The sequence below is a fragment of the Molothrus ater genome, chromosome 2, assembly GCF_012460135.2.
Source record: "Molothrus ater isolate BHLD 08-10-18 breed brown headed cowbird chromosome 2, BPBGC_Mater_1.1, whole genome shotgun sequence".
NCBI classification, from domain to species: domain Eukaryota; kingdom Metazoa; phylum Chordata; class Aves; order Passeriformes; family Icteridae; genus Molothrus; species Molothrus ater.
In genome coordinates, this window is record NC_050479.2 from 113,435,151 (window position 1) to 113,461,204 (window position 26,054).

General features: G+C 37.9%; 2 protein-coding genes across 6 annotated transcripts in view; both read right to left on the minus strand.

Moving 5' to 3' along the window:
• Positions 1–267: 267 nt before the first annotated feature.
• On the minus strand, positions 268–14,132 carry NSUN3 (NOP2/Sun RNA methyltransferase 3). 2 transcript variants are annotated; one of them, XM_054514050.1, is made up of 8 exons: positions 14,043–14,132; positions 13,252–13,361; positions 12,346–12,396; positions 11,305–11,597; positions 9,895–10,049; positions 9,262–9,383; positions 5,018–5,097; positions 824–900 (listed from the first exon to the last, which is right to left on the minus strand). In XM_054514050.1, the coding sequence occupies exons 1-7, from the start codon at positions 14,124–14,126 to the stop codon at positions 5,028–5,030; spliced, it is 885 nt and encodes a 294-aa protein (XP_054370025.1). In that variant the 5' UTR covers positions 14,127–14,132; the 3' UTR covers positions 824–900; positions 5,018–5,027. The 2 variants fall into 2 exon arrangements, with proteins under 2 accessions (XP_036245926.1, XP_054370025.1); XM_036390033.2 differs by lacking the exon at positions 5,018–5,097 and having other exon boundaries at positions 268–900.
• A 2,545-nt stretch (positions 14,133–16,677) lies between these two features.
• Positions 16,678–26,054, minus strand: part of ARL13B (ADP ribosylation factor like GTPase 13B) — a 33,419-nt gene continuing 24,042 nt past the window's right edge. For 2 of the 4 annotated variants that reach the window (XM_036385304.1, XM_036385321.2), the window contains exons 6-11: positions 25,126–25,328; positions 24,038–24,131; positions 22,684–22,900; positions 22,203–22,319; positions 21,691–21,759; positions 16,678–18,776 (exon numbers count right to left, since the gene is read on the minus strand). In XM_036385304.1, coding sequence (XP_036241197.1) covers positions 18,700–18,776; positions 21,691–21,759; positions 22,203–22,319; positions 22,684–22,900; positions 24,038–24,131; positions 25,126–25,328 — 777 coding nt within the window. In that variant the 3' untranslated portion in view covers positions 16,678–18,699. Of the gene's footprint in view, positions 18,777–20,966; positions 21,011–21,690; positions 21,760–22,202; positions 22,320–22,683; positions 22,901–24,037; positions 24,132–25,125; positions 25,329–26,054 lie in introns of all 4 variants that reach the window. The other 2 variants (XM_036385312.1, XM_036385330.1) reach the window with 2 other exon arrangements.

A 26,054-nucleotide genomic window follows, 5' to 3' on the forward strand; every position in this document is an offset into this window, starting at 1 on the left:
ATATATGCACCATTACTCTTTCAATTCATATTTTTGCAAGCTCAAAATAGAAGAATACTAATAAATTAAAAAAAACAAACTGATGTTGATCTAACTGCCGACCTTTTCATCTATAAACAAAAGACACCTTTGTTTTTTAAGCAAACAACTTAGCAAATATGAAACCTGTTCTGCCAGTGCTTGAAGATGACACTGTCCATACAAATCAGTTCTTGCAGAAACACAGATTTCTAGATGTGTTTAGAGAGAATGCAGGATTTCCGTGACTTCAGACCACCAAAAACCATTTATTATAAACAAGCTGTATAAGAACCAAGTTAGTAAATAAATAAACCAAAACCAGTGCAAAACTCTACCACATTAAGCCCCAACTCTAGAATCCAAATCCCTTTAAAAGCACCACCTTGAAAACTATACAAACTTCCTAAGGACTTCTCAGAGGCTCACATGCTCATGCTGGAAGGCACATTCAGCATTTTAAGTTCAAGTAAGTTAAATTTCTTTTGAAATTTTTGATTTCTCTTTTGATCAGGAAACTGCAACACTCTAAATTCAGTTGCCTTGGATGTGTTCACATACTGTATTAAATCAATATTAATTCATCATATACTGTTCATTACCAACAGGCATCAGCTGGAGGACACTTTCTTTAATTTAGCCACATACATGGGACCCCACGCCCTCCCTATCTCTGGGAGAACCAGCAGTTCATGCTGCTGCATTCCACTGAGAAAAGTGAATTCCTGGGAAACACCTCTGGCCAGTCCACTTATATCCACAGGCATCACATTCCTGCAGGAGCTCAGCATGAGATTGATCACATCACTGTTTTCTGCCCTGGAGAGGGTGCACGTGGAATAGACCAAGGAGCCACCAGGACGCAGGGCTTGAACAGCAGACCTGCAGAGAACAACAGGAAAAAGGGGAAAAAATCAACATCAAAAGTGACATACTGCTAGTGGGACAATGTGTAGACTTATAAATCCAGAGTCTAAATAAAAATAACATTACAAAAATGTCTTAACTTTAGGTTCAGGAAGCCACCCACAACACAATTTTTGCTTTTCACTTATTGTTGTATTCTCAGTTAGCTGAAGGTATTTTTTACACCACAGTGACAAGTACAAAGCAGCATCCATTCAGAATTCCTGTGCTCAGCACTGCTGTGAAAATGCTGCAATTGCACACAGAATGGGTTACCCCACATCAAAAGGGCCTGTTAGACACTTGGCATGATGCTTGTGTGAACCAGCAGACAGCCTGAATTAATGACTGGGCTGTAATTTTAGAAACATTCCTGCTAATTCTGCAACTCATTTAGCAGGTAAGAGGATTTGGGGGTGTCACTGAGCCACTGCTTTTCAATCTCTTTTTAAGGATCATTTCTTGCTTGTTTATGTGCCCTTCCTTATAAACCTGTTGACAAATTTTGACCAAACAAGGTAAAATAGTCGCTTAAAGCCTGAAAGCTTCACAACTGCTGTTGGATGGAGGGAACAGAGGCTTTTTATCACTTTACCACCAAAACTGAATTTAAATAAACTGCTTATTTCCCACTACAAGATCTGCCAAGTCCTTACTCAGACACATGAAATACAACCTATGAGTATAGAAATGAGATATGCAAGTTGTATTCACCTACTCCAAATTAAAAGAGTAAGGAGAAAACTCAAAAATCTTGCAGCACAGAAGTATTCTTCAAACCTGGTACCACCACATTTCTAAAAGAGGAAGCTACACAAGAGGTTCATTTGCTATTAAAACACTGTCTGGAAGATAAATCCCATTGAATCATATGTTTTTGAGGCATTTTTGGGTCAAAGACTGAACTGTAAGCTGGTATACAAACAAATACTACAGGAAAATACCACATTAAATACAATTTTTCCCTCAATAAGATTTCTTTTGTTTAATACCAAAAAAAACAGAACAGGTGAATGGTGTAAATGACACTGAATAATCAGAGACTTGTCAGATAATGCTGACAAAACTGTGCCCACACCCCAGGAGAAAAAATATCCTGGGACAAATAAGAAGAAAAGAAACAACCAGTTCCTCAAACCAGATGAGGTGAGCAGCCCCCAAATGCAGAAGTCTGATTCCAAGTCTAGTTAACAAAGACAATACCATGGAAATAACAATTGCTCTAGAAACAAGCTGAGGACTTCCCAAGGGTGGTAGCTGACCAAAAACGGTTGAGAAAGGAAAGAAGAAAATACAAGGGGGGAAAAGATAAGCCATTTTTAACAGAATTGAGACTTTTTGGGAAAATAATCAATAAAGAAAAGCTTCAGCACAAGGAGGATCAAAGCTGATCACAGCTTTCAAAGCTGCTCTAAAAAGTCCTGTCCAAAGTAATGTGGGAACACCAGGACACTGCTTCAGACAATGATAAGACCAGGTGAAAACTCCTGAGAATTATACCAAACCTATTTCTGTTGGGAGCATACACATGACCTTGCTCAATTCTTTTATGAGTCTTGATTATGATAAGCAGTGAGCCAAGTATATATTGATAACCACAGTGCACCCACATACATGGACTTAACTTCTAAATTCAAACAAAGCAGGGATGTGCAACCTTGTCTTCTCATGGACACCAAACCAGCAAGAGAGCCTGATGCCCTATATCTTGGCCTCACTCCCATTTGAGGAAATTAAAAATCGCTTCCCCCCCCATATATTGGATTTTGCTTTTTATCTTTCACATTAGAAATCAAAGAGAACAGAGCTGAAGTCTAAATGGGCTCTCATGAAGTCAAGCTGATCTTCAGATTTTTATCAGAATCCACCCACATAACTCATTTTTGACAGACTTTCCCCTGCCAGCTACACCTTTTCCATGCATGCAGGAGTGCCAAGCCCTGAGGGCAGCCAGTAAGCTTGGGAACGTTTCAATGTGACAATTGAGATACACTTTTAGCAAACCTGAGAATTTTACTCAGAGAAGCAGATAATGGCCACAACTTTCCTTCCTCTAAGACAGCATTTACACAAGAGAGAAAATTCTTTTACCGTGTAAAAACGGGAAAGGTAAAAGATGAAAAAGTAGATGTAGCTACAGATTACAAGGTTAAAATCCTGGACACTTGCTAAATGTCCTCTTCTTCCCATATGGAAAACAAGAATCCATCAAGACACATTTTCAAGGGCACCATGCTCCTCCAGCTGAGTCCATCAGAGGAAAGAGCAGCACAGGTCTCTGAAGGAAAACTTGAAAATCTCACCTCAAAACCCCCTTGTGTCTAAACCTCAACTTGTGAATCTTCACTGGCCCATGACCCAAAAAGGTCAGCCTTTTAGTGCAGCTCTCTTTATTTTGAACCTGCAGCAGGAATTAAAACATCTGAGGAGAATTACTTCAGGCAGCAAGGTTAATCAATGTATCTATCCATCTTGTCAAGAGCAGCAACAGTTGTTTCAGTGCCTGTGCTCAAAGTCAATGCCCCCAGCTCTGATTAAGATGTGCCTGGCTTCTGATAAACCTGCAGGGAGCTGCAAAATTCCAAGTGAGGAAGTGCTGGGCTCAAAGTCACACAGGTGACACTGAGCTGGGCCAGCAGACCCAGGGAGTTTGGTCCTCTCCTCATCAGCAGCACAGAGAATTCATTCAGGGCAGGATCTGATCATCAGGGAATTCGTTCAAATATATTTAACCAACTTCCTCTCTAACCACTGGAGGGAAACAAGCTCATCCAAGGGCTAGCCTGGAGATGAAGCATAGCTTAGTCCTACTGTAACTCCACCATCTAGGAATTAAGATTTCTCTTTCTTTGGGAATCTTAATTATCAACTCTTAGCTGAAGGAATTCAGCACCTGTTACTTTGTGACTCCCAAAAATGGGAAGTCAAATCTAGAACAATGAAGATGCCAAAATATTTTTTCACCTTCCTCTTATTACAAAGTTAAAAAAACCCCTCACATTATTTAAAAGTAGTTAATCTGCAGTTCTTTTTCTCTTGGTGGCACAGATTACATTTATTTATTAAAGAGCTAAAACTTTCAGCTGCTATAAACATCTAGTTAATATCCTAATTCTATTTCAGGTACATATATTTCCTGTAATGAATTTTACAAGTTTACAAGCACTACTACTGCAAGGTTTCATGCTTCACATGATAAACATCAGAACACACATTAAGAGACCTGGAAACTTTTTCTAGAGCCTTTTTCTGTCCATCTCATTCCGCAAGTTTTGTAAAACAAATTAACAGATGCAGATTGCTCCCCTCCAAATGAGACTTTACAGCACAAACAAAAAACAAGTAAAAATATTATATGTTTATATTAAATATATATTTTATATATAAATAAATATTTTATATTTTTATTTTTGCAGGGTGTTTCTTTAGGTACAGGTTCATGTTGTACTGTGGAAGTCAGAGGTACAACAGATGCATTCATCTATCCTAACTCCCTGTATTACAGGAATACCTGAAAAGACTTTGGAAAGAAATATATTATTTCAAAGCTCTTTTTTTTTTCTTTACTTTATTTCTCAAGATTTACTAAATTAGGTAATTACTGTTACAGCATTACTGTTTAATATCTCAGGGGAAAAAAATTATCTTGCTAAAGCCACGTGACAAACACAAAAAACTCTTCCATGCAGCTAATATGTAGTTAGCCAGGACTTAAAAAGGATTCTTCCCACTGACAGAGAAAAGTCTGGGTGTCTCAAATATTTTGTGTCTGCCTTTTAAAATTGGGCAGACACAAAAATATGTATTTCACACTATAGGTAGCACCTGCATGTCCAGCCTATCCTCTGGCACGTGGGTTTATGCTGCATGCCATGGGAAGGGGCAGCATTAATTATGTTAATAATTCGACCATTTTCTGTATTAAAGTTTATAGATGACACAATTTTAGGGCAATTTTAAACTAGCAAAACACTTCAACAGTGCCATCTTTTGGCAACTACTATGTATTTCTGCTCAGCAGGCACGATAATGTCTCATCAGAATAAAAAATGCCAATTCTATTCTTTTTATTGACTTAAAATATCCACATTACCTTTTGCCTCTCACAAGAGTCCAGATACTTTGTGGCAATATGACCCGCATGTTAAAGGTTTTGCTTTTATTTCTTTGAACCTGGACAAAATGATAAAGGAAATACTTCGGTGTCAAAATACCAATTTTTTTAATACTTTGTGATGGGCAGTGACAGTAGTTCAAGCACTCCCTTTGCTCCTCTCTAAATAAAATTTGCTCCTGTGGAGAAACACTGCAGCTCAGAATAACAGGAGAACCACGAAAATCACTGTGTTTTTCAACATTAAATTGAATTATAAGTAAAAGGAGATACAAGCATCAAGCCCCTCTCAACAAAACAACGAAAACCCACAAATCCAAAAAAACCCAAGTGTGTTTTACCCTAGACAAAATTTGTCCCCAAAATAAGCAACATTTCTACTGCAAATAATTCTAAATTATTCTAAAGCAAAGACAAAAAAAACAGCTAGAATTATTGATCTTTCTCCTTCATTGCATGGTGACTTCTGGAATATTCATCCTGTTAAAACAGGGATATGAGACAGCCCAGGAGGGAGAATGAAAGACTTTTGAAGCCCACTAAAGAGAACTTCAGGGTTAGTGGTTATCCTCACAGTCATAAAACACAGAGAGAAAGGACTGAAGGTGGAATTAAAGCAAAATTTGTGCCTGAATTCAAATATGTGATCCCAAAAAGCTGCTGAGTAGCTTATTTGTTCAGTCATACAGTTATATATTCAATAAACCTGGCTTTGCAATATATCCTAAGGGACTTGAGTGCTGCCACACTTAAAATCAGAAACCAATTATTTTAATATAAAACATGATGGAACACCTGACGGAATACCTGGAGCCACAGCAGTGGCCACAGCACTCACTCTTTCTGAAGAAATTCCAAGCAACCACGTAAAACCTCCAACAACCCAATCAAAAGTGTTTTGGGGAACGGCACAGCACAAACACACACAAAATATTCAGCTTTTGTAGGATAGAAAGTGGCTAAAGAATCCTACCATCCACACAACCCACAGCAGATTTGCTGGTCCAACAGCAGGAATTCTCAAAAATTCCCAGTGGAGCTAATGGAGAAGATGGTTTTGGACAATAAAAGGATTAACTGGGCAGCTACAGAGGAACAGAAGGAAAAATTCCAGGGGAAAGAGCTGAAGATGTGATGAAGCAATTCCCAGCACAATTTACTCCACACAGCAGAAATTGTGACATATGCTAAATATATGATGTTATATTTATAAACACAATTTTTGCATTCACTCTATAACCACAAAAAAGCCCAGCTAAGAACACACAATTTCTCTCCTGTGGAAAACCCCACAATTCAGTGAGAATACAGAGCTGTTTAATTACTCAGAGATGCTGTGTATAGAAGAGTTCCAGCAGTCTGAATGCCTTTGCTGAGTTTTCTAAATTGTATTCTGTGGGATTTCTGTTCTGCTGAGCCCTAACACAAGTTCCTTTCAGCTGCAGAAACCAGTCTAAGAATAATTACAACATCCATAACAGTTTAACCACTATGTAATCGGGTATTCAAGCTTAGCCCAAAATTTAATTTCTCTCTGAGAACTGATAACATTAGTAAATTTGCTTTTGGGAACCACTGTATTTTGTGTTAGCATTTAGCATCAGGAAGTGAATATTTCTTTTTTTTAACTTTGCAATTTGTTTTCTGCATGAACACTCCAAATACTAACAAGATTTGCAGTGTGTTCTTGGATTAGAGCACTCAGCAGGGATGCTTTGGTTTGGGTATGAACAATCATTACAATCTCGATTTCCTTGAAATCAGTGGTGCCCTCATTGCTTAGAACATTTGCTGTTCAGCATTTATATCACTTATTTACATTTCAGATTTTATGCAGGCTGCAGGAAGAATATTGTTGCATCAGCTTCTTCCAGATCTTCATTCTCTGAAGCCTCTATGTACTTAATTAATTACATTGTATTGCATGTAATTAATGTAATACTTTTCCTTCCTTAACCTCCCTCTTTGATGACCCCAGCTTCCTCAGAAACAGATCCATAAAAACAAGTTAGAGGTGAAGCATTTCCTTCATTAAGAAGGAGGGAATCTCAAATTTTAGGCTGTTGCTTGACAGAAATAAAAATAGAACTCCACTTTGCATTTCATTCTTCTCATTTTTATGTTACACTTCATCCTCCTGCTAAACTGAAATAATGTTTGGTCCCTCAAGCTTCACTTTCAAATCACAGGACGGCTGGGGTTGGAAGGGACCTAATGATCATCCATTTCCAGTCCAATCCTCAAAACTATCCCAAATTGTTCCAAGCTATGTCCAACCTGGCCTTGGACACTCCCAGGGATCCAGGGGCAGCCACAGCTTCTCTGGGCACCCTGTGCCAGGGTCTCAGCACTCTGACAGTAAAGAATTTTTTTCCTGCTGTCCCATCTAAACCTACTTCCTCTCAATTTGAAGCCATTCCCCTTGTCCTGTCACTCCACGTTCTTATAATGTATTTCTTACATTACTCTCAATAAAACTGCTGGGATTCAGCCTTACACTTGTTTTTGGTTACAGATACAGGAACCAAGGTCAGGAACACCTGGGAGCATCAAGCACCAGGTAACCTGAATCAATGAACCAGAGAAAGCCCTGCATGAGCTGGCTGTGTAAAAAGCAGTAAAGCTTTTCTTTTTCTTTTTTTTTTAATAGTAATATTCATGGAGGTTCAGCCCGCCTGAATATTACTGGAAGTACTGGAAAAGAGATTCAAACTCAGCTTTTTATTTATAATTATGCACTCTAGTCATTAAACAGAGGCTTGAATAGGGAAGCATTCCAGAATTTTAGTTCTAATACACTTGTCACAATCCATTCAGCCTTTTGTCATCTTGCTTTATCATTTCCTTTTTCCCCTTTCACATGGGATCTGAGATGTCTTTAGAACTGGGAATTCATTCTAAAGTGATCAGGTAAATTGAACAATAACCACCAAGTGGACAGCTATCCTTTAAATATTTTACCCAGTAACACAAATAACCCAATCAATAAGCCATATATACTTTACCAATAACCCTTATAAACTCTAACTCTTGAAAGTAACCATCCTTTTACTACAGTTTATATAGTAAAGGTATTTTACTAATTTATATAGCAAAGGAATTTTGTCTTTACAAATTCTTATTTCTTTTGCTAAAGTAAAGAACATGTTCAACAGAAAGTTCTCTCTCTATTTAGGAATAATTCAATTAAATCTGATTTGGGCTGACAGGAATGTATTTAAAAAAAAAAAACACAAAAAAAACAAGGTTTCTGCTGTCATGAGTTCTCCAGGATTACAATGTGGAATGATTTATGCAAATTCTCAAAATTTCTCTGCATGATGTATGCTTCCTTTTGCTACAGGTTCACAAATTGGATTTTCCATGTCAGATATTGAAAAGGGAAAACTGGAACAGGTCAGTGTTTTAAATGTGATTGATGTCTTCAAAGGAAATGGATGACATGATGCATTACTGCAATAAGATCCTCATATTTCTGTTATAAATCACAGGCTTCTGCCAGGCCTTTTACAACTGGAAGTCTTGCTAAACGATCTTGAACTGCAATGGGAACTTTCCATAAAAATTTTCCTTTTTTTTCTTATAATATGTTATTTTTCCCTCAATTTGCTTTGACAGATGGACTTCAGGCATGACTGTTACTCCACAAATAACATTCAAGGTTTTATTTTAGAAGGTTTTATTGAAAAGTCACTCTTTTTTTTTTCCCCCATGAGAAAAACTGTGCAGTTTGAAATGCTTCACAAATATCAGCCCATAGCTGGTAGCATTAAAATGTGTAATACACGACAGCCTGGCCTTGGATTACTGGGGGCGTGTTCTCAAAAACAAACAATCCTCTCTTTCCCCCACCAAACCTCACACTGTTTAACTTTTTTACCCTGCCAGTTAGGACTGGGAGCCTTTCTGTGCTACACAATCAATATAGAATATATCTAAACCCTTTTTAGCTGTGTCCACCTAAAATATTTTGATTTTACACCAGGCTGTTGTGAGTCATGTGCAAGCAGACATTCCTGTGAGTGACTTAAGAGGACCAAGGCCTCACTGCTGATATCACCCACAGATACTTCCACATCCTCATTATCTCAGACCCACTGGCTACTCTAAACAGCATCCCAACCATATATTCCTGACATTACTTCCAGAGGAGGAATCCTGGGTTGCTCCCATGTAATTTTTATTAATTACAGGAAGTTCCTTTACCTTTTTGCACTTCTCACCTTAGAAGCTGGAACTGCAGGGAGGACAACTCCTTCCTTTGCATGAGCCTGAGCACAGCTTGCTGAGGGTCAGCAGAGAAGAGCCAACTTCTGTCATTTGAACAAGGAGCATCAACCAGGACCTAAACAATTAATAAAATCAAATTATACAAAATCTCAACAAGGATGGTCACTTTTTGAACACTGTGTGCCAAAATATATTCAACTTTCTTTTGCAAATATTAAGAAAATTTTATTTTCCATTTTGGGGGTGAAATGATCCCATTACTATTTAGATGTTTTTATAGGGTTAGCAGTTGGGGAAATAAAATAATAGTGCCCTGAAAGTAAGATCTACCTGAGCAGCTCTCTCTTGTTGTCCTTCCCTTCCTAATTACACATCATGCAAAAATTACAGCTACAAGGTCTTCAGAATTCATTCCCAGCATCATCCAACACAGGAATAAATGTACAAGCTTCATAATGTGTTTCCTGAAGCTCAACAAATCCTGTACATTATTTTATTCCCCGTGACAGTCAGGTATTTTTGTGGGGGGCCCAGAAAAAATTAAAAAAAAAAAGAAAATTAGAAAGACAGCAACAGAGTAAGAAGAATCAGAATGCAGACATATAATTTGCCAATAATAATGTTACCTTGTCATAAAATTCAGGCTGAAGATCTCCAATCTGTCTACCATCCAGTTTAGAGACTGTTATCAAGTTAATAAAAGGATCTGGGATGAAGGATTCTATTGTCTGCTCCAACCATCTTGACCTCAAATCATCATATTCATTACAGTGAAAATGACCTTAGAAAATTAAGGAAAAAACAAACAAAAAAAAACCCAAAGAGAAGTAAACACCCAAGGATAGGTAGACCCATTTTGGAAGTTCTACTGCATTTCAATGACTACCATGAAGTTTATACCTTATGTGCCTGTGTTATTGCACTTTTAAAGAATACTACTGAATTTTTATAAACCTAAATAAACTTCAACATGCTCCTACAGAGCAAACCCTAAATATTTACTAGCAAATCCTTCTGTAGCAACAGACTTCCACAGTAAAACAAACTATAATCATGACCTATATCCAAAGAGTGAGTGCCTTCCTGGGCTCCTTGAGCCACCATCTAAATGAAGTGCATGCCCCATATTATTAAACTGCCTTTTAAATAAATAAAGCATCAATTTTGTCTGTCTTAAGGTACATCCTAGCATTCACTGAGGTATGTTCAGAATAAAATTCTTCACATCTCCCATTCAGCAACATTTTGGTCTCTTCAGAAGCAAACAGAAGGTAAAGTGTTGGGGTTTTTTTCTCTAAACCTTCTGAAAGGACAATTCCTATTTAATTTACTTCACTAGCATCTCCCCATTCCTCTAGAAAAGGGAGGGAGGGAAACCAGCTGTAATCAGCTGGTACAGGTGGTTATAGTAATGGTCTCACCAGCAGGAGCACAAGGTGCTGTGAGCATTTTGAAACAATTATTACCCAAGCCATCAAATAAACTGGGAAACAGCAATCCCTGCTTGCTTGAACTCCTTGGTCCAAGCTGCTGCTTGCTGCTGCTGCCTTCTAAACACTCTGATCATCTCAGAATCCTCCTCCAACCAATTCCTTACCATAAACGTTCTCTCTTTGCCCAGATCTTGCACATTTCAAGATTGCATCTGGCATAATTTCTTAAGCTCTGCTTTACATCAGCACACTTAAATTTACCTGTAGTGTTTGCACAGTATTGGCAAAAGAGGCAACAGAGAAGAACGAAAAAAAAAGTAAAAAAGGACAAGAACAAGTCTGCAGATTACTTACATCCCTGTGCCAACAAACTGATATGGCTTTAAGCAACTTCTGAAGAGGTAATAGTTGAGAAAAAATCCACAGAGCTACTCTACTTCTGCCTGTCACTCTGCAGTAACCTACCTTAAAGCAAGGACTGCATTTTTAATCTTCTTTTAGGCAAACAGATTTCATAAAATCCTTATGAAACAGCACAGAACTAGGTGGAACACAAACTGTTGTTTGGTTTTTTCCCCCTTCACCAGCACCTGGCTCCATTACCTGGACAGGCACACTGCAGGATAGCTACAGATTTGCCCCCTGGTGCAGCACAGAGATCCAGAACATCTTCCCCATCCTTCACCTCCAAGGCCAGCACGGGCAGCAGCGAGGCAGCATTGAGCAGGTAATACTCCTTCAGCCTGCCAGGCTGGTGCTTCTGTGCAGGGAATCTGCCAGGAGCTGTCCTGGTGTAACACCTGAAGGCTGCAGGGAGGTAGGGCAGGGCTGCTGGGAAGGCAGGATGGTATCCCTGCTCAGCCAGGCTACTCTCCAGGCCAGGGCTCTGGCTGAACCTGTGAAAAATGACCAGATAATATTGGCTTTCACATTTATGTATTAGCTTATACAAGTTGTTAGTAATTACAAGTATTTAGGATAGTATCAATTATAACTCTTTTTAGCTGCTTTTAATATAATAGAATCTATCAGTTTAAGTTTGCACCTGTTGCTCACAGAAATAGTACTGTAATGAATAGATTATCTATGTATCACTTATGGAAATAATAGTGTGATTAATGTATTATATTATAGACCTCAGCAAAACATAAGATGTGAAAAAGGCTTTTGTGTAACTAAAAACAGTGTAAGGCCATCCACTGACCAACCTATCCAAGTGGTAAGATAACCATGACACAAACCACAGCACCAGAGGACAATTAGAGATACCATGTTAAATTTAAGGAGGACATACTAAATTCTTATCAGAGGATGTGAAACAGCAGGATGGAGACAAAAGAAGAAATAAAAGACATTGACCTGACACCCAGAATGTCATGCAAATAAGGCAGTGTGTGAAGAAGTCTAACAAAGGAGTTCCCAAATCATCAGAAACTTCCCCAGAATGTTTGAATATTACATGAAACACATGACTACACATGTACCTCGGCAACGTAACAGTATAGAGATAACACTGTTTGTATACACAGAAGTATTCTCCGGCTGTTGGCCAGACGCACCCCAGTACTAGAAATATTGTCCTCCTTTTCCTACTACTGTTAAACTTTAAAAAATTCTACAAACTGCATTCAGTTTTTCACAAACCTGTTCAGCAGCACGGCATGCTGCCAGCACCACGGTGAGGTCAGCACGTCTCTAGGGTGGAAAAAGGAAAAGCCATTCAATAACCCATCAAATGAAACAGTGTAGGAAGCCTTTACTTACAATCTCACTATTGGATAATTCTGGTGTAATCAGGAATTCATCACTTTGAAGGTGAAATTAATCATTTTGGTTAGAAAAGTACACAGGAAAGTAATTTTAATAGAAAATCAAGCCACTGTTTTTTCTAATTATTGCATTTAAAGCACCAATTTCTTCTGAAACAAGACATTGTCCATTTTTTTTTGTTTTATGTTGGAGATATAAATGATGAAGCAGAATGGTTTTCCTAACTATAAAGTACTTCCCTGGGGACAAAAAATAACTGTAATATTAGCTGTAAACAACAAAAATAATCACACACACATTGGTTTTACAATGCTTATTCCAGCCAACACTAAAATGCCATTTTTACAAGTATTCTTTTTTACATTTTACGTTCTGCAAACACTGGGCCAGTAAAACTTAAATCAACAGATATTTTTGGAAGACAGCAGTGGTGTGTGATAGAAACATGCTTGCTTGTATTTCAGTTTGCTCTTTCTTGCATGGATTTCCCCCTTTCTGTTTGAAATCCTATTAAAAATTTTTCATTTAATCTAAAAAAAAAAAAATTCCTCAGAAGTATTCACTGCCTAAAGCAGAAAAACACATTGATCCAATCAAAGAGCTTTTAAGTTGACTTAATTAAACTAATGCTATGCATCGGCACTTTTTGTTTTTTAATAATGAAGCTCTTTAGCAGCTTGTGATCAAGACCCAAATTTAGTGACAGCCTTCGCCACACGTGTCATTACTAATTCAATTCCTTATCTCTCCCTTTCCTTCCATGTCCTCAAAGCCACAGACCTGACACTGCTCCATGCATCTCCCAGCTCTGCCGTGTACTGCTTCTCGAAGTGATCCAGAACCACCTGGCAGATCTGCTTCTGGAGCTTCCCTTTTGCCTTCTTTTCCAGCTTCAGAGAAAGCAAGAAAGAAAGTAATAAAACCAAATTAAACCCTCTCTAATTCTCACTAGAATGAATAAAAACATCTTACTAATTACATCAACTTAGTGTTATTGGAATGCTTAATATTAATATCAGTGATACTAGAATGCTTAAATATCACATCTTCATGTAATGAAGATGTAATAGACATTTCAGAAAGCAGAAGATTTAAGCTACAGCACACTCTTCCTCCCTACTCGGTTGGTTAATAAATACCCCTCCATATCCACTGTGCTGATAACCCTAACACTCTGATGGAGTTTACCCTACGAAAGGAAGGGAAAGAGCTTTTGGTTCCTAAGCAAACCCCGAGGGCAAACGCTCAATTTCCCTCCCTCGGGGCACCCAGCAGCCGTCCCGTCCCGTCCCACCGCGCTCCTTCCAAAAACAGCACCGGGAGGGAGCTCGGGCACCACGGAAAGCTCTGTCAGTGCCGGAGCAGCTGCCGGCCGTGGGTACAGAAACCCAGGGCACACTCGGTGCTGCGGAGGAGGGACACGGGCAGCGCCAACGGGACGGGGCCGGCTCTTTCCCGTCTTTTCCTCGCACGGCCAGAGCAGGAAGCGGCTGGGCCCCTCCCGCCGCGCTTCCGGCCCCGGCTCCCCCGGCCTGGCTCCAGCCCCATCCACAGCCCCAGTCCCTTCTCACCTGCCCCGGGTCCTGCCCGGCCGCCCGGCCCAGCCCCAGCGCGGCCCCGGCACGGCGGGCGAGCGGCAGCGCCGGGCCCCGCATGGCCCCAGCTGCCCGGGGCGGGGCGGCCGCGGCCCGGCCCCCACGCTCGGTGCCGCCGCTGCCGGGGGCGCGGCTGGGAATGAGAGCTCTTCACAGCGCCACGGAACGTAGAGGGGCAGGAACCGACCTGAAAGATCGGCTGGTCCCAACCCCTCGGCCAAGGGTGGGGACACAACCCCCTGGAGGATGCCCAAGTCCCCACCGAGCTTGGATTTGAACTCTGCCATGGTTTGAGGCATCCTACAACTTCCCTGGGCACCTCACTGCCGTGTCTCACTACTCTCACAGTAAAAAACAACCAAACAAACAAACAAAACCAACCAAAAAACAAACAAACAAAACCCCCTTAAACTTCCTAATTTTTAGCTGCCTTTTTTTTTTTTTTTTTTTACCGTGGGAGCCTGACTCACCATCCCAACTCCTCTGCCTCAGCAGTAGCCAAACCAGGATTAGACAACACCTCGGCTCTTACTTAATCAATGTATAAAAATGATCCTCATCCCAAGCACCTGCTGGAGGGTCTGATGGCATCCACACCCCCCCCAAATATCAGGTCTCTGCTTGTGCTTCACCAGATCTTTTTTCCTGTCTGGCCCAAGGCTTTAGAAGTGGTACTCAGCTCATCTGAACCACACTGGAGATCAGCTCTAGCTTAACCCACTGCTGCTGCCATGAAAAACTGCTAGAGGCTTGAGAATCAATTATTCACAGAGATTTCTGTCACACACTTTCAGGATCAAACATTTTTGGGGGACAGGAATCAGAAGGACCACTGTACCCCAGTTCAGCTGTCCCTGGTTTAGCAGCACTAAAATCAGAGGCTGCTCTCATCCGATCCCTTCATCTCGACAGAACTGAGACCTGCAAACTGCTCCTCCAAGGAAGGGCATCCTGCAATCAGTGTCCTAGCAAAACAAAACAAATCCCCACAAACCCTTTTGTGCCCATTTGCCAACTCTCTTGCTAAGATCAAGCCGTGTGGAAGCAGCAAACTTGTTTGAGAGTGGTTTTAATTAAAGCTTCTGCAGGCTGAACCCAGCCTCTGAAATCCAGACTGGAAAGGGGTGCAAAGGTAAAGGCAGGAGTGTTGCTGTATGGATAAATATTTGAGTTTCAGGCACCTAATGAAGCTAATGAAGACTAAGCGGTTTTGCTCACCTCATGCAGATTAGCTTGAAAGCTGATTTAAAATGCTTCTATCAGGGTTGTGACAAAGGTCCTGGAGGCAAAACAGAGACCTCTTAATATCAAACATGCAGGAAACCTGAAAGGCTTTTTGATAAGTGAGTTTTACAGACAGACACAGAACAAAACTGGTATAAAAAGTAGTTCTCTGTGGTTGTAATTCTACCAAGGCCAGTAGCATACCAGAAAATGTACACAATAATTGAATTTTACTGTAACAGTATAACAAAAAGGTCTGCTGAATGAGTCACCTTCCCCTAAATCTATGGCTATATTCCACTATATGACAGATAGTGCCATGTGTCTGACACCAGACTTCCACCAAAGAAAGGACTCCAGTTCATCAGCACCACCACCATCACAGCCAAACTGCAAACAGCAATAATGCATCTTGTGTCACTCTCATGTGCTACTGCAGATAAACTTACCTCAAATTACACTTACAACAGGCTCTATTACTTATTCCATTTACAAATGAAATGCTGGTGGGTATGTTCTATTCAAAATAGTGAAGTACTTCAAATTGAATGAATCCTAGAAGCCAAGAAGCTAACATGATGGCAAAGTTATTGAGCAAGCATCCTGATGTTACAGTAGTAAACTTCCCACTAAAATACTGGAATATATTACTGAAAAAAATACTGCTTGAATCTTATTTAAAGGAAAAAAAAGAATCAATGTTGTTTACCTTGTAACGGTCCATCAATCCTTTCCAATCTCACACCAGAGACCTAATGGATACCAAATATGTATATTTTTAATAATTTTGATTTAAAAACCTCAAAATCTATAATTAAGGTCTTCCTCCAGATTCTAGGATGTAACTAAAAGGGAAGACAACTGAACAACTTATTTTGAAGCACTGAGTCTCTCACATTAATTCAGTTAATGAACATTACTATTCCTTCTTAGAATATACTTTTAACTTACCTCTAAAATATTTTGTCTAAAATGTATTCAAGATGCTAGATACAGATAACACAAAATGTTCTGCTTAAATAGTGAATTTCTGTGTTCTTAACAGTCCTGTATTTAAATACAAATACTCTTAGTGCATGCACTGATATATTTCTAAAGTGATTATATGGATGACAAAAAGTCTGGCAAAATCTAATTTGTGCTCTCAATTTAGCTGCACAACTTTTATTTAAAGTGCACTATCAAAGCTCTTTACAGGTATACATATACACTCAACTTATTGCCAATCTATCAGTATATTCTAAATTTGATCACACTTCTCTGCAAAAATATGCAAAGATTCTATCTATTAGGACTATTTCATGAATTCTAGGAATGTGAGACTTGCAGCCCTTAAATATTTATAGGCTAGACTTACTTCCACAAAACTGTAAAAACAGGAATCATGTTGAGGCTTTACATTAGTTTTATTCTATACATAAATGTCATCTCGAGCAAATAAAAAGTCATAGCAGTATAAATTACTGAAAAAAACCCCCAGCATAGTAAATAATTACAAAGCATATTAATAAACAAAAACTTATAAAATATTTTTGAGTACATTGGTCACATACTGGTAAAATTTATTTTAAAAGCAAAAATGATACATGTGTCCACACACACGACACACAGAACACACAGTTCATATATAAGCATCAACATTTTAGTTTCTCAAATTTGTTACCACAGCAGTATTTAGCTTTATTTTTAATAAAAACTTCCATGATTTATTGTAGGAAAGAGGGAAAACGAAAGTGTAATACATTCCTAGAAATTGAGGCTGTAAAAAAGTAAGTCTGCAAAAGTAGGACCTTTAAGCCAAAAACTTAAGTGGTAACAGAGTAGTGTTAGTCAAGTGGAGATTGCACATGTATGTTTTTGTGCAACCTCCCCTCCACGTAGTATTGTGTTGTCTGAAGGGAAAATGACCAAATCCTGAGAATAATTCAACTGAATCATGTTCCAGTATTAGAATACAGCAAAAGTATTCTCATGCTGGTAGTCAGATCGAAATTGTTTCCTCCTTTCTCTAAACTAGCAAACATAGAGGAATAAACCTCTCCACCTATTCCAAACTTAGTATCCTTAAAACTGATTCCATCTTACTATTTAAAAATCTTAATTATTTCATTTTAATATGGCAGATGTTTGTTCAACTCCTTGCTGCAAGGGGGGCGTGGCAAGGATTTCAAAGTGCTGAACACATAATACACCACATTGTTTCAACATCTAAACTCCTTTGGTAAAACCACATTATTGATGACAGACCATAACATAAAATTATCAAATACTGCTTCTCCAGAAAACCCCCTGGATGGGGCCTTCATCCTGTCTGTCATTAAGTGGCAGAACAACGAACCTTTACAAATACACCACTGGTTGTCTCCAATGTAACAGTAAAAACATTTAAACAGGAATATAACAAATTGCAACCCTTCTTGTTTAGATATAACTGGTATGTGATTTTCAACACATTACATGGAAGTGTTAAAGAAATCCTTAAAAACCCAGGGTTTCTTCAGTTTGCAAGATGATATTTTAGTATTATTGAGATTAAAACCTGAGGGAGGTCATCTGCATACTGGTTGATTCAGTTTCCTATCAAAATTGATGATTTAATTAGTGCAAATTTCCCACTATGTGAATTTTCCTGTTTGTTGTAGTAGACAATACAGTATTCACTCTATTTTTTTCCACAGAATTTATTACCTATGTCAAACTCAGTTAACAAAACAAAGAAAACATCAGGTAAGAAAACTTCCAGATAGTTCAAATAGCACTATTTTGTATAAAATATATTTATTTTCATTTTTTTATCGTACCCTCTGCTTCAGATTGTCAGAAATATTAAATATGTAGTGTAATACCTAAGAAAAATTACAGGTACTATAAAAGAAATATAAGAGTCAAACACATTTTATTTTTATGCACTTGACTATCAGCTTTATAATGCTCCCTAGGTATCATTTCATTGGTAGTAGGTACACAGCTCCATTCAAACTTTCAACTCATTTTATAAAAAGGTAGAAAAATATATTCAATATTTGTTTAACCTTTCTATATTCACCCTATCATACAGGAATCTTACAAAACGCTTTAGAATAATTTATTCCCTGAAAAAATACCAACACCTGCACAGCACCTGGAGAAAGGTCTCGGTGGGAATGTACAATCCAGTACTATGGGATCTTGAAGGTGTTTTTCTTCAGGCTTACAGCCATGTCTTTTCACAAGTAAACCACATAAATCCTGAAGAAGAGCTGGTGATGTGAAAAGTAAATGATAAAGTCTGACCATTAAGCACAACAGGATGAACTCCGTGTTTAGTTGTCACATGCTGATAAAATGTCACATAAAAAAAGTTCCTTCAAGGGATAAAAAAAATAGGATTTTTAATTTATGCTTTTTTAAAATTCTCTTTGTGCTCCAGTTAAGCAATGACATCATGGGTATCACTGTTGGGTCTTTGGCGTAGAGTCAGCGGGGGCAGAGGCTTTCCATAGAAATCTGTGGAAGAAATTCCAGAGCAGAAAAACACATCAATCTGTCACCTATCCCCTTTCTGGCTCAGAGAATGTTTACTAAATTACTTCCTTAATGAAAGCCAGGTTATTCTATGAGTTTAGAGCTAATTCCTCCAAGCAAACTTTCAAACCTAGTGCTAATTAATGTCTAGAGATGGATTGGCCAAACGAGGGTTTAATTACGTTTTGTTACACATGCATCAGCATTTGCAAGATCAAGCCCAAAGGGGATCTGTAAGCATCCCTAAAAATGGGAAAGGAGAAATTCAAAGTGTACAATAACACTGAAAAAATGAAACACTGAACTTTGTATGTTGCTGTATCCAAGACTGCACTACAACATAGTTTTAAATGACAATAATAATGAGCAGAATCCAAGATTTTGGAACCATTTATGCATGGCATTTATCTTCCAAGCTAAAATAACTTTCTAAAAGAACTATTTCAGAATTTTTAGATAAAATTGCAGCATTTCCTTTAATCAATAAAGGAATTTAAAGTGGTAAATTTGTACAAGACAAAGCTAGTAAGTACATCAGAAGAGAGTAACAAGTGTTCTCAAGCATTTGTAATGGATATAAAGTAAAAAAACCATGCAGACTGGAACATGCAAAGCACTTCACAAACAAAAAAATATGGAAGATGGGAAGAGGAAAGAGGTAGAAATCAAGAAAAAAAAAAAGCAGCTTTTTGAAGCATTCAAATCTCAATCTGTTTATACAGACCACCTCTTCCCCAAGAAAGCCTTGATGGCCTGCCAACACAAAATTCAGCTTTAATAAATCATCATTTTCCAAGAAGAATATATTCCACTTGTCCTACAGATGCAATAACTTCTGTTAGAATTGCATTCCTGAGCTAAGAGTAACAAAAGGAAAACTGGACTACACTACTTCAAGAATATGTGGAGCTGTCTCTAGGACTGAGGTTTTAATTATCTTTCCATTTAGTCAGCAAAATGAGAACACATTTATGTTATTGTCATAAATATTTTGATTTCAATAGCACTAATTACAGCAGCAAGAAAACTGCAACAAATGATTCAAAGGTCAATGAAAATGTCTCCACTGGATGGTTTTATTCATCCATTTTTTGAGGTCTGGCAGAGCACTTTAGGACTTGCAAAGAATCTTGCCTCCTATAATGAAAGAGGTTTAACATTCTTGCAAATGTATCCTCCTCAATGACAATAAACAGGCACTCATCACCTCATGTTGTGCCAAAATTATGAGCATGACTGAAAAAATTGCAGTCTTCAGTGAATATAAGTGAGTAATTACAAAGTTTGAATGTCTGAAAAAGCTTTTAAACCCACCTTTGAATTTTGGGCAAAGGTGGGGGAATGAAAAAAAAAAAAATCAACACTCATTTATTTCTCTGCTGAAGGGACAACAAAGCATAAGTTGATTTTCAGAAAGACGCAATTTAGGGATTATTATAAACAAAGAATCCAAGGTAGGGTCCAATGGTTTTAGGGAAACTCTGAGTTTCCAGTGAGGAGCAGGTTCTCAGTGTGCAAAATATGTAAGAATTCATTGAAAAACACTGTTGTGTAAGAGAAAATGGGCAAGGCCAGGTAGGAAATTAAATCAGTGCAGGATGGACTTGGCAGTGCTGGGTTCACAGTGGAACTCAAAGATCTTAAGGGTCCTTTCCAATCTCAATAATTCTCTGATTTTATGGATCTCAAATTGACAGAGTTAAAACCCCACAGCTGCTTTAAGCAAATGAAATAAATAAATGATGTTTTTGGAAATCAGGACCTAACTAAAGGTTTGACAGTGCTGGGCTATGAATGTGAAGAACTTTGCTCATTTATAAATAGTGCTTTCCTGAAAGCAGTTTTCTTGCCAGGATTTGCAAGTATGAAATCTTGTGAGTGGTTCAAAATTCCCGGAAAAAAGAATAAATCTCCCAAAGAGTAGGCAATGCCTGGAATTCAGCTATAAATTCTGAGTACTTCAAGTTTGCTCTTACATCTCTGGTCAAGAGAATTTCCCTACCAACATATTTGCCATTTCCAAAATATTAAATAAATTGTACTTATTTTAAAAATTAACACCTAGCTTAGGCAGGTTTTTTTCCTCTTGGTCCCACCCATGCTGTTCCTACAGAATACAACACCTCCATTAGGCACAGATAAAAATTGAGTTCCTTTTCTTCCCCTCCCTACCTCTTCATCTGGCTTTCATTTCTTGTCACCTTCTCTCTATTTGCCTTTAAAAAAAAGAGCAAGATGGATTTAGGATCAACATTACAAATCACATTTTAAGCACATGACTTTCCTTCTTGTGAGAAATAAATATTTTGGGTTTAGATATCTTATTTCCCCTTCAGGCATTTTTTGGTTCTCTGGCAGAAAAGTTCCTTGTTCTTGTGTTCCACATGTCTCCAAATTCACTTTTCAAAACTTGAAAAATAAAAATGTAAGAAAAATGAAAAGGCTATCATCTCAAACTCAGGAAAAAATGTAACATCAACATAGGAAAAAGTCTTCCACAATCTTCCAAAAATAGAAAGTAGTCATTATTGAAGCAAGAAATCAAGACTGCCTATTGCACCTTGATATTTCCAGTTAAAAATTTTCATTTTAAATGCAATGTGTCACTTTATAATTTTTAGGTGCAAATAACTTCACATCATTAACAACTTCTGATATGCCATGCCACTTTAAACTTTATGAGGAAATTGGAGAGAACTCATTCTTTTTCCTAATAAAATATAAGACTTGAAAAAAATCAAAAAGATGCTTTCTACTAAGCAAAAGGGAAAGCTTTTGGTCAGTGAAAACTGGAATTTAGAAATGAAAAACAGACAAAGAATGAAGTGAATGTAGAAGTGAATGGACAATGGAGAATGGTTTAAAAAGGTACAAAGCTCCAAATACTTTCAATTACCAGGATGATGTGTTTCACCAAGAGGCTCAAGTTTTCCAAGTCTATTAAGTTTGGGAGTTCCCCATCCAACTACAGGAAAACAAAAACTGTCAGAGCATTCCATGACTGCGCTGGATTATTCTGAGCTGTACAGACCCCACATCTCCTTGGGAGAAATCAAAGCATTTAGAAATGCCCAAGCACTACATTGCATCCATGGTAAGGAATAATGAAATACTTAAAAAAATAAACTGATTAATCTTAAAAATATTGTTATTTTTAATCACTTCAGTGAGTAATCAAGTTTCTGGCTCTATTTTTGGGAAAATGACATTTTCTCCATGGAACAGGCCAAATCAATACTGCTGGAAGTTCATATCATGAAGTGGGAAACTGCATTAAAGATTTTCTAGAGAGAAAGGTTTAGTAGCTCCTCTCTGTATGAAAACCAGTCCCATTTCATCGTGCACAATGAGACTTTTAAAGGATTACCAACTACAAATTGAGACATCAATTACTGTTTTTACACTTACCTGGTGGAAGGGCTGCTGGTGGTGTAGGATTCTTGGGAAGAGAGTCCTCTGCATTGACAGGTTCTACTCTGTGGCCCCTTTTTAATTTTGGTTTTTTACTTTTTTTCTTATTGTTATCTACATCCAACAGAAAAGAAAAACCCATTACATATCCTACAGTTATATTCAGGTAATATCCTACATAAGATTATAATACAATTGTTGGGGAGAATACATCAGAGCTTTCAGTCCAAACTTAGACATAAATTATGGGAAATATAAGTCACACAACATTTTGCTATAAAAAGTAAGCTGTGGGCATAAAATATATGATAACTCTATGAAGAAATTTCCATGAAGAAATTCAACTTATATAACTTACTCCTGCATTTTTGTGTTTCCAATAGATGACATTGGGATGTGGTATCATGACAAATAACATGGACAGAAGGAACAACCATGAGAAAAATCACATGAAATGATTTAAAAGGCAGCAGTTCACCTGAGTCAAGGCATTCTGAGGCTTGTTGGTCACTCTCTTCTGCATGCTGCAAAAGCTGGGCAGTTGTAGAGTTGGACCTTTCCAGCCTACTATCATTTGTGTTTTGGCTACTGCTACTTGATAAGTGGTCCTGCTCTGCTTGGGATTTCAAGACAATTGTAGCCTTTTCAGTCTCCAACTTTTGTCTCTTCTTTTCCTTTTCCAGCTGTTTTTCATTCTAACAAAAAGGACAAGAATTTTTAAATGACTTCTAATGCTGTAAAATGACTAGTAAGACAGGAAGGTTATTAAAAAATAAAAATATTCCCCATACATCCTACATTTAGCATAGAATTTATTTTCAAATATATGAAGAAATTAAATTTCCGATATCCTATCCAGAGGAAGGGAGGGGGAATTATAAAACAAAAGGATCTTTAGCTTTATTGCCCATTTTCTTGTTTTATTTTTGGTCCTATTAAAAAAAAAAAAAACAAAAAAAAACAAAAACAACCTTCTACTTTCTTTCTCCTCAACTATTTTTTTATGTGTTAGTTAAAAAAGTACAGATGCACAGAGCCTAAGTCTCCAGAAAATGCTATCCCAGTTTGGATAAATACCTATTGTGGCATACAGCCTCAATGACTGGCTGCTTTACAATTCTGTATCATTAAATCACCATCTCTGCAATATTCACAGCTGCACCTTCATTTTCTTGTTTTTGATGTTATTGCTTAATGGATTATTGTGCATAAGGCTGCCTTGACACGTTCTGTGGATATGGGGGCTTTTGTCTTGGAAAAAAGCAAATGTTTGAATTACTTGCTGGAAAAGTTTACGTGTTTCTTTAGATTGTGTTATCTCCAGGCAACTGAATAAAAATAATATTAACTCAGAAATGTAGGTTAAGGAAACTTTAATATGAACGTGATTTTCATATTTCAAAATTAATAAAAAATTCTCAAGAGTCTATTTTCAACTGAAAAGAGGTTATGCTCACAAATCTGAATAACTCAAGATGTCAGGAAGATTTGATATGACTCACCACATCACTAAAACACCTTAGAAGAAACTAATAGACCTTGAATATTTTCCACTTCTGAATCGCAGGAGTTTAATTAGGAAATGTTTTCGGTCATGTGTTTACATTTATTTTACTGTGTCTACAAAACTTTTGTTCCCTAATCAATAAGGGTTTTCTTATCATGAAAACGTTAATTCAATGCACAGAAAACAAGGCTGCCAAGATTAAAGAAAGAATTAAAGAAGTGCTGTGCAGACAGGCTTAGAAAAACTCTTTCCTTTTTCTCCTTCCCTCTCGGACATTTGTTAGTGATAGTTCTAAACAGATCCAGATTTCCACATATTCTCCTACCTCAGAGATTACAGCAGATATAGGCTGGAAGGGGTTTCCACATTTCCCAGGCTCAGGGTCTTCCTCCTCAGGTGCATTTCCTTCTTCTTTTTCCCTTTAGCATTGTTGTTGGGTTTATGTTGTTTCAGTAGTTTTGGTGTTTGGTTTTGGGGACATTTTTTGGGGGCAAGGGAAGGGGAAAGAGGAAGAATGAAAAAAGAATTATGAAGAAGCCATAAATTTTATAGAGAACAATGTCAGCCTCTCCACTACACCTCTCAGTGTCGCATAAACCCAACAAATCCAATATGGTCAGGAGGTTTTGTGTGTGCAGAGACATGTGGTAGATTAGGAGCAAACCAATTTTTTAGAAATTTTTGAAAAATATATGAAGACCATGTCAAGTTGCAGCTGTTTAAAATGTACTTTAGTAATTTACTTGCTTATTTAAACCAAAACAGCCAGAATAGAGTCTAAGATACTTCCCAGCTACTTCTCATAGTAACTGAGACTCAAAATTCTCTGCCTATATGAGGCAGAGGAGAGGACAGGGGTGCTCAGCAAATATTTTAAGAATGCCCCAGTAAAATGATTCACATCAGCTCTTCACAAGCACCCCAGCAGGCTGCTGAAGACCAGAAAGGGATTTGAAAGGGAGTAATAAATCAGTTATCCTGCATTCCCTCGCTGCATCATCTTTAGTTCCTTCATGCCTCACCTGTTGGATATCCTGAAGTTTATTAAGCATAGTATTGAATAAATTTTCATATCTAGTCTTTGATATTCACATATAAGTTAAAGACTCTAACTTAATACTTTATTTTAGAAGGTAACTTCAGATTAAATCACAGGAATTATTTTTTAGGTCAGCCTTCTGTGAAGTTATATTAGTAAGGCCAAATTTATGCCACAACTACTTTGCAATTCTCATTCACAGTACATTTCCAGCAAATCAAATAAAGGGAATGAATAGGCAAAAACTTCAAGACTTTTGGCTTGTAAGCTTTAAATCCTGGATAGCCTGGTTCCCAGAAGATCTATGCACAGGAATGACCCAAATATCTCAGAGAAGGGAGGAAGGGATGGAGTGGGGAATCACAGGAAAATACCTCTGCTCCCGTATCCTCCTGACTCGCTCAGCTCGTTCCAGTTTCTTCTGCTCCTCAAGCACCTTCTGCTCTGTAGTGTCTCTCTGGATGCGCTCACTTAAGGCATCAAAATCTTTTGCTATGATATGGAGAAGCCAAAATAATCCCTTTTTGATTGATTTGTCAATTTTTTTCCCACAGCCCATGATTGCTGAGCAAGGCTCCTGTAAATATATGGAAAAGGAGAGAAAAATTTGCAGTTCAGAACACATTCCTTGACTGGAAACAAGAAATTAGCTGAACAATGACTGTTGACTGTGAAGCTTCTAAAACACTGAGAATTATGGGTTAAAAATAGTCCATGCTAGATTTATCAATCAAAATGGAAAAAATCTGAGATGAAAGAGAATCAGCTTTGCTTCATTTCATGAAAAAAAGTTCAACGTGTTCATAAGCACCTCGGGGGTAAATAAAATCTCCTGTGAATTTGACAGAAAAGCTGTCAAACCAATTTTTTACATCAGAACAGGCATGGCAAGTCAATGGGAGTAATACTTTTTGTCATTATACTCTCAGTAGCAAGTGAGAGAAACATGATCTAGGCAAATCTGTTGAAAGAGAAAACAAACCTCATTGAGGAAATAGTTCTGAAATAGTTCTGAAAACACATCTGGTAAGAAAACACTGAAGGACCAAGAGCGCCTCTCTTGAGATTAAAGCACTTCAGGGAGATAGGAAAATAGCCTTCAAAAACATAAGGTGAAACTGCAAGTAGGAAAAGAATAATTTCCTCTTAATTTTTCATTTCAGGAGGAAATGAAAAATTTTCAGGAGGACAAGTAAAATAGGCTTTAATTGGGACAAAAAAAGCTTTTTGGATTCAAGCTTGGAACATGGAAAAGATGTTCTCTTAAAATCTCCTGGGAACTGTTTTCCAGATTGTTTTGGAA